At 41.3% G+C, this 9,386-nt stretch overlaps 1 protein-coding gene across 7 annotated transcripts in view; it reads left to right on the top strand.

Moving 5' to 3' along the window:
* The first annotated feature begins 1,049 nt into the window (after positions 1-1,049).
* The window catches only part of LOC307119947 (uncharacterized protein KIAA1958 homolog), a 22,971-nt gene continuing 14,634 nt past the window's right edge, over positions 1,050-9,386 (top strand). For 2 of the 7 annotated variants that reach the window (XM_079806704.1, XM_079806708.1), the window contains exons 1-3: positions 1,050-2,108; positions 8,659-8,876; positions 8,992-9,183. In XM_079806704.1, coding sequence (XP_079662830.1) covers positions 1,069-2,108; positions 8,659-8,876; positions 8,992-9,183 — 1,450 coding nt within the window. In that variant the 5' untranslated portion in view covers positions 1,050-1,068. Of the gene's footprint in view, positions 2,109-2,556; positions 3,832-8,658; positions 8,877-8,988; positions 9,184-9,386 lie in introns of those variants that run through there. The other 5 variants (XM_079806707.1, XM_079806705.1, XM_079806709.1 and 2 more) reach the window with 5 other exon arrangements.

Genomic DNA, 9,386 nt, shown 5'->3' with positions numbered 1-9,386 from the left:
AAAATTAATTCACAATATGCACACATTCATTAGCTACTAATCTTATGCCCAATACAAGCTGAAAAAAGCTGAACTTTTTTATTTACTGAGAGCTACAAATTGAATTATTAATTTACAATATGCACACATTCATTACTATTAATCTTAGGCCTAATCTGAAGAAAACGGCTTTGTTAATATTAATAATCCTGCTTCCTTCATCAAAAGTTGCTCCTGCTCACTCTTTCTGTCTCTACAAGATTCGGTGATTCAGATTTCACTTTGCGCAATACTAGAAGTCTTAGAACTGTCGGACAGGTTGCTCACGTCACATCTACGTCGTCAAGCTCAGTCCGGGGCTGCCCAGTACGCTCAGCCATCAGGAAGTGAGTGCTTCTATCTGACTTCAGTTTTCTCAGTTGAAGTCTATGGGGTCGCTCTGTCCATTTCTTTTACTGTCTATGGTTTTTACCTGATCGATCTCTGATCAGTTGTATATATTTGTAGACGTTTTAATGAGACATTAGTATAATAAAAATGAATAATAGTAATTAATAGGCTCTTATTGGCCTGTTTAGCTGAGCCATACATGGAATAAACAACACGATTCCTGAAAATTGTTAAAATAACACATACAGACATTTGATATTTAAACTTACTAGATGCTTAGTTAATGATCATCTAGTAATAAAGATAAAACATCTGTAATGGCTTGCTTAAGGTGTTTTATGCATGTTTGGCCTGAGTTTTTGTTGTATTTACACTGTGCTGACCAGCAGGCGTCACCAGCGTGTGGCGTTTTGAACGCTTCAAAACAATGAATCGGTTCAATTGATTCGAAGCTTTGAAAAGCATCGTTTCACCTGTCACTAGTAAACAGCAGATGGCGGTGTTTTTCTGTGAAACTCCATCAGTCAGTATCTCAATGAAGAAGAAGAACAAAGAAATCCTGAAAATACTCGCGTATACAGGTCATCAAGTCGCTTAAAATAATGGTTAATTCAAGCTTTGCACGGACATGGAAAGGTTAGTTTGGATGACATTTTATGATATAGGAAGAAACCAATTTAACCAACGGATCTAGTTCTAATGAATACAATGTTTGATCTGAAGTGTGAAAGCTCTTCAGGTGAAGAGGAAGACACGGAGGGAGGAGAGCCCACTTTAACAGCACAACAAATATCCAGGTGTGCAAATGTGTCTTCCGCAGATTTAGACGAATTAGAACACAGCCGAAACGAATCTAGTACAGTAAAGCAAACGATATGGGCAGTGAACTGTTTCAAAGCCTGGCTGCGTGAAAAGCAGTTGACAATCGACTTTAAAACCGCCGAAAAGTCGGAGCTAAACCCAGTGCTGCGGGAGTTTTATGGATCTATTCGGACGAGCAAGGGCGAGCTGTACGGGATCAGCAGCTACGTCGGGCTTCGGGCTGGGTTGAATCGGTTCATCAACGAGCCTCCCATCAACCGTGCGTGGAATCTGATGCAGGACACCGAGTTCAGGTCCGCCAACAATGTTTTTAAAGGGGTCGTTAAGCAGATGCGACGCTCCGGTAGGGATATAACCGCACATTACCCGCCGATTTCACCTGAAGACCAGCACATGCTTAAACATTCTGCCGCACTGGACCCTGGCAACCCAAAAGGCTTATTAAATAAAGTGTGGTATGACATTCAGTTACATTTTGGACTCAGGGGTAAGGAGGGCAACCGACACCTGCAGCCAGACGCGTTTGCTCTGAACCGAGACCAAAACGGTTTCAAATACTTCACGATGACGTTAAACGAGGACATGAAAACCCCGCAGGAAAGGGACAAGAAAAAACGGAAGGCTATGTTTGAAGAGCCCGGCAATCCGCTGTGTCCCGTTGCCTCGCTGGAGAAGTATCTGAGCAAAATCCCAGCCGACGCAAAAGCGCTCTACCTACAGCCCAAACGGATGTATGTGATCAGCGATGAGACCTGGTACACCGCAGTTCCTTTGGGAGTCAATTATCTGTCCCAAATGCTGCCCAAAATTTGCAAAGAGGCCGGCACGAGAACGACCTACACCAATCACAGTCTGAGGATCACTTCAATTCAAAGACTGAACGAAACCAGGGAGATCATGGCGGTATGTTTGACCAGGTATGTTTTGAAAAAAATATTGATGCAAACGTTAAAGGCAGGGTAGGGGATTTGTCCCAGAAACATCTTTGGTTATTATGGTTGAAAGTCTCTTCACGTCCTCATAGCAATCACTTAGTTAATAGCAATTAATAGTCACTTATTGGCCTATTTAGCTGAGCCATACATGGAATAAACAACACAAGACCTGAAAATGGTTAAAAGAACACATTATACAGACATTTGATATTTAATCTTGTTAGATGCTTAGTTAAATTGCGTTTAATAGATTTTACTTTCAATAAAACATCTGTAATGTTCTTGTAAAAGGTGTTTTTATGCATGTTTGGCCTGAGTTTTTGTTGTTTTTACACTGTGCGACCAGCAGGCGTCACCAGCGTGTGGCGTTTCGTACGCTTCAAAACAACGAATCGGTTCAATTGATTCGAAGCTTTGAAAAGCATCGTTTCTCCTATCACTAGTAAACAGCAGATGGCGGTGTGTTTATGTGACGCTCCATCAGTCAGTATTTCAATGAAGAAGAACAAACAAATCCTGAAAACACGCGCGGGGTCAGCAAGTCGCTTAAAATAATGGTTCATTCGAGCTTTGTACGGACATGGAAAGGTTAGTTTGGATGCCATGGCACTTTAAACATTTTATGATATTGGAAGAAACCAATTTAACCAACGGATCTTGTTCTCATGAATACAATGTTTGATCTGAAGTGTGAAAGCTCTTCAGGTGAAGAGGAAGAGACGGAGGGAGGAGAGCCCACTTTAACAGCACAACAAATATCCAGGTGCGCAAATGTGTCTTCCGATAATTTAGACGAAATAGAACACAGCCGATACGAATCTAGTACAGTAAAGCAAACGATATGGGCAGTGAACTGTTTTAAAGCCTGGCTGCGTGAAAAGCAGTTGACAATCGACTTTAAAACCGCAGAAAAGTCGGAGCTAAACCCAGTGCTGCGGGAGTTTTATGGATCTATTCGGACGAGCAAGGGCGAGTTGTACAGCATCAGCAGCTACCTCGTACTTCGGGTTGGGTTGAATCGGTTCATCAACGAGCCTCCCATCAACCGTGCGTGGAATCTGATGCAGGACACCGAGTTCAGGTCCGCCAACAATGTTTTTAAAGGGGTTATTAAGCAGATGCGACGCTCCGGTAGGGATACAACCGCACATTACCCGCCGATTTCACCTGAAGACCAGCATATGCTTAAACATGCTGCCGCACTGGACCCTGGCAACCCAAAAGGCTTATTAAATAAAGTGTGGTATGACATTCAGTTACATTTTGGACTCAGGGGTAAGGAGGGCAACCGACACCTGCAGCCAGACGCGTTTGCTCTGAACCGAGACCAAAACGGTCTTAAATACTTCACTGTGACATTAAACAAGGACACGAAAAACCCGCAGGAAAGGGACAAGAAAAAACGGAAGGCTATGTTTGAAGAGCCCGGCAATCCGCTGTGTCCCGTTGCCTCGCTGGAGAAGTATCTGAGCAAAATCCCAGCCGACGCAAAAGCGCTCTACCTACAGCCCAAACGGATGTATGTGATCAGCGATGAGACCTGGTACACTGCAGTTCCTTTGGGAGTCAATTATCTGTCCCAAATGCTGCCCAAAATTTGCAAAGAGGTCGGCACGAGAACGACCTACACCAATCACAGTCTGAGGATCACTTCAATTCAAAGACTGAACGAAACCAGGGAGATCATGGCGGTATGTTTGACCAGGTATGTTTTGAAAAAAATATTGATGCAAACGTTAAAGGCAGGGTAGGGGATTTGTCCCAGAAACATCTTTGGTTATTATGGTTGAAAGTCTCTTCACGTCCTCATAGCAATCACTTAGTTAAGTGGTCTAAATGTATAAATATGTAAAGGATAATCCACGGCTAGCCATGCATTAAAGGATTTTAATGCAAGACATAGAGGCATGTCGGGTGGTTGCCTCTAGGTCGTGCATTAAAATCCTTTAATGCATGGCTAGCCGTGGATTATCCCGCTTATACCTTTGGTTATTTGCCAAGTTAAAAACAAGTTAAAGCTGTAACTGATGTTTACAGTGTAATTTTTTAACAGGTGGGTTGAAATTACGGTTATTTTCTTAAGTTACGGCTCGTTAGTTCTAGCACTCTGTCCGCTTTAAATAAAGTAGAGCCATCGGATTGCTTTTATTTGAACGAATTATCAAATTTATTTAATTAATTATTAAAAGAGAGAGACGGATAACTGAAAGAGAAAGTGGGGAGAGAGATGCGCGCGTAAGTTACCTGCACTGTGTTCATCTCTTCTTTAAAGGGTTAGTTCACCCAAAAATGAAAATTCTGTCATTAATTACTTACCCTCATGTCGTTCGACACCCGTAAAGCCTCCGTTCATCTTCAGAACAGACATGAAGATATTTTAGTTGAAATCTGATGGCTCTGAAAGGCCTCCATTGGCACAATGGCACTTTACACTCTCAAGAGCCTTAAAAGGTACTTAAGACGTCGTTACAAAGTCCATCTCACTAACGTTACAGTGGTTCTAAAATAACTTTATGAATCGGCGAGAATAGTTTTTGTGCGCAAAAAAACCCTAAATAACGACTTACATAGTGATGATGACGATTTCAAAACAAGGCATCATGAAGCTTCGAAGGGTTATGAATCAGCGAGTCGATTCAGCGGTTTGAATCGCCAAATTTCAGCAGTTTGGCTGTTTGACACGCGATCCGAATCATGATTCGACTCACTGATTCATAACGTTTCGAAGCTTTATGATGCCTTGTTTTGAAATCGTCATCACTATGTAAGTCGTTATTTAGGGTTTTTTTGCGAACAAAAACTATTCTTGCCTATTCATAAAGTTATTTTAGAACCACTGTAGTGAGATGGACTTTGTAACGACGTCTTTAGTACCTTTTAAGGATCTTGAGAGTGTAAAGTGCCATTGTGCCAATGGAGGCCTTTCAGAGCCATCAGATTTCAACTAAAATATCTTCATATCTGTTCTGAAGACGAACGGAGGTCTTACGGATGTCGAACGACATGAGGGTGAGTAATTAATGACAGAATTTAAATTTTTGGGTGAACTAACCCTTTAAAGTCCACAGTCTGAGCTTAAGCATATAGCTAACATAGGCTAACTATAATGATTATTTAATGGATTTATAAATTTTATGAATGACAGGCAACACTGACCACAGTGACAAGGCAATCTTTATTTGAACTAATCATCATTTATTTAAATGAGTGTGAAATAAAACCGGCGTCTCTAACCACAGTTTAGGCTACTATAAATATAAAGACACATTACATTTATTGAAATGCATTAAATAAAAATAAAAAATCGAACAGTTGGAAATTTCGTTTGGGGATTGTTTTACTCATCGTTATACTAATTGATGTTAAACTCTACATTTCCATTTATCGTGAAATTAGACATGGAAAAGGCCAGGGTTATTTCAGGTTTAGGCTTGAAGGTGAAATGATGTTTCACTTTGCTTGTTGAGGTTCTAGGTGTCAGTATGTCACTCCATGCCCTCCTCTCTGACAAAGATGGGGCCCAATATGACCACAAACTCGCCTCGCATCGGTGGCCTGTCACTGACATGATTTGGTGACTTTCTAGTCCTGCATCAGAGAGTGGTCCAGAGATACCTTCCACCTGAACAACAAGAATTTAAAGTATACAATTCAGGGCTCTAGAGTGCGACTAAATGGTTGCAGTTTTGCGACCTTTTTTCCTGCTGGTGCGACTGAACTTGGTTGGAGGTCGTACTGGTGCACCGCGGTGCCCAACTGATAAGAGCTGCCATTTGTTACATATGAGAAACATCGGACGGCAAACAAAAGCGGAACGGAACCGCGCTACTTGTTTGAGCTGACAGTTAAATCACCTTTCTTCCCCATTCTGATGCTCAGTTTGAACCTCAGCAGATCGTCTTGACCATGTCTACATGCCTAATTGCATTGAGTGGCCGCCATGTGATTGGCCTAGTAGATATTTGCATCAATTAGCAGTGTCCGGTGAGTGTATATACAGTAGTCAATTCAAGGGTGCCATATCTTTAAACAAATCGCTTTTTCCAATCCTCTTGATTAATTATTTTTTTGAGGCAGAGGAATCTTCCACTTTAATAGTATCACTCTACGTGCTTACAAGGAAGAGAAAGCAAGGACTTTACACATTTGCTGTGTTTGAAATCGCACCCTATACCCTCATGTACTATTCCCTACATTACTCCACTAATATAGTCCACTTGAAGGAGTGACTGAAAATGAGTGAGTGTATTCGGCACTGAGTGCGCCGGAAGGGCTGCCGCTTCTGCATATTGTTCTTGCCCTTTAATAATTCTTTGAAATGAATCAAACTGGTTGCACCAGTAGTAATGAAATATTTATTTTGAAACTAGCATGTATAAACCGTAAATTAAACTATTTAATAATCAATTAAAAATAATTTAGACCTGTATATAATACACTGGACCAGCGCGGTTTGGAAAGTGGATGGATGATTGATTAAGCTGCGGGCGCCATCTTTTGGTGAGACGCTGGAATTCATTCAGTACACGACTCTCAAAGTGCATTTTGGGTATTCTCTAGCCGTTGAGTGTACATCAGTTGTACACTCGTTATTGCAGTGTATTGTGGGATTGAATGAGTGCACTTAATAACATCCACTATGGTTTTGGACACCACTACAAATGGCTGTGCCTTCAAATAGTGCCCTATTTAAGGGTATGGGGGGCGATTTCGGACACAGCCATTGATGCCGACAGCCATGACTCCTCTGGAGCAACTCCAAAATAGGGATGGGCAACAGTGGTCGAGTAATCGAGTACTCGAACGTGACAGCGATCATCGATCATGAGAACGATGATCGCCCTGAAAAAAAAATATTTGTCTCTTTTTTTTTTTATTGGTTATTGCGTCGTTTTGCGCGGTACCCGGAGGTCTGATTGGTTAGCGTTATACAGCGCCTCCAGACCGCGGCGAAATAAAGTGAGACTGAGGCGCGCACTGCAGTGATGTCTGGAATCACTGATCATTGAATGGTTAGTGCAAGATGTGCAGCGCCAATCTGTCACAGCCTACATAGCATTATAATGAGAACACCGTGGAAAATGCTGTATCACAGAGAAACTAGTGAGAAAACTCAGACTAGCGCGTGAAGTTCATGTGCGCATTCGCATCCTTTTCTGCAGATGCAGAAGATTACCTTTATGTTGTCTATTTGATTAATCTAATATAAAACGCGTTTGGTTGAGCTAGAAAAGCGCTGCCGTTATACCGGCTGTTCATTCTCTTCAGTTTCAGCTCAAATGCATTAATGCTCGAGCTCGACATGGTTTAGAGACAGATATTCTTTTTAGATAGGCTATTTCTTTCTCAGAATCATTGACATTAGTAATGGAGCAGTGCTATCCTGTTCTCGTATTTTTTAACACTAGACCTAGTTTATTTAAAGTTGTTTTTCGTTATGAGTTTGAAAACGCGCAGTGATGTCTCTGTAAACGCTTCGATCATGAATAATAAAATTAAGTGCATGATGTGCAGAGTCAATTCGTCAAAGCATTATAATGAGAACACTATTTTAATAAAATGTTGCTTCTGTGTGCTTTCGTTGTTGCTTAAGAGCGCATTCAAAATGTTCCGTTTCAAACCATAGCCTGTAAAATCTAGCACGCTGAAGTTCACGTGCGCATTCACGTCCTTTTGTGTTGATTTATGTCGTCATAGGTTCATAATAATCTTCATATTAATATTGATATAGGGTGCGTTTGGTTGAGTTTATTAACCAGCTAGCAAGCTCTGCAGGGTGGTGTTATTTCACAGTTTCAGCTCCAAGGCAATGCTCGATTTTACTGACTTGGTTATTTGAGACGGTCATTTTATAAAGATGTTTCTTTTTCAAAGACATTTATGCATCATAATCAAGCAGTTATTTTTTGTTTTATATGTTCATGTTTTCATATACCTGTTTTCATGTCACGTTTGTATTTGTCAACAACCATTTTCATAACAGTTTTCATTATCTCAATGACGGACATGCCCCGCCCCCTGCACATGCCCCGCCCCCGAGTACTCGTTTTTGAGACCTATCCATGATCGAAATGAGAAATTGACAAAAATGCCCATCCCTACTCCAAAATAATGGCATTGAAAATGCACATGCGCCGTGTTCAGTCTATAGGCACATAGTGTTTCTTTACAAAGTGACATCGTCAACTCATATCGAAATGTGACCCCAAAACTGAGGCTCAGTGACTACTGTGTACCCTTACCACTCCTACCACGTAACATGTATCAGTTATGTTTAATGTAAAACTGTTGTTATATTTGTAAAACCAACATATATTTAAAGGTTACATTTCCTTACATTTTAGACTGTCACATGAATGTTGGAAGCACACTGTTGTCTTTTTAAAGTCCTTTTTTTTTAATCCCAAATACTATTTTGTTAGAAATGTCTGTGAATATTGTAAATTATCAAGTAATGTTTAAGTAGGATAGCATCAAAATCATATGAAATGGGGAATTATGACACCTTTTGTTTGATATTGTTCTCGTGCAGCGTTCCAGTTGAGATTAACACTCAGTGGCAGCAGGAATCCGCTCCATACTCCCCCAGCAGTGAGCTTGACTCCAGCTCAGCCAAACAGGAGAGTCCTGTGAGCAGCCATAGTTGGGTGAAACAGGAACCGGAGCCTGAAGTAATCCAGTGGGAAAATATGAACTCCGAGGTGGCCACTGATGCTGAGCAGGACAAATCTCTGAGCAGTGCTGTTGCTGGTACGATATTGATTCATTTTTTGATAATCCATATCAAAGAGGTCATTAGAATCTCCACATTTCAATTATGGGACGACGATTGAGTGAAAAAATACATGACTCTTTTTCTCAGCAGCAGAACCTTCGATGGAGGGTTTGCCCAGCAGTGTTATGCTGACCATCACCAAACTTCAGTGCTTGCTGGAGAGCAAACAGGAGAGGATTGAAGCCCTGGAGAGACAGGTGCAGGACCTACAGGAGGATCGCAAGTTCCTCCGTACACAAATCGAGATCCTCACTGGCGCTCGCTTGGTTCCAGTGCCTGAAGGTGCGGTGGAAAGATGATTGGCACAAAATGATTGGCCTTGTTCAAAACACTTTACTCAAGAATAAAAATAACTGAATTATGATGGATTTCTTTAAATAGAATGTTGTTAACCCTTTAGCCTGTATGATCACACCGGTGTGATCAGTCTTGGCTGGTCCCTGGAGCATACGATCACCCCAGTGTGATTAGAATGATCAGTGCAT

This window comes from Gobio gobio, assembly GCF_949357685.1.
Source record: "Gobio gobio genome assembly, chromosome: 23".
Classification (NCBI taxonomy): domain Eukaryota; kingdom Metazoa; phylum Chordata; class Actinopteri; order Cypriniformes; family Gobionidae; genus Gobio; species Gobio gobio.
The sequence above is the reverse complement of the archived record's forward strand: the minus strand, read 5'-3'. Positions and strand labels throughout refer to the sequence as shown.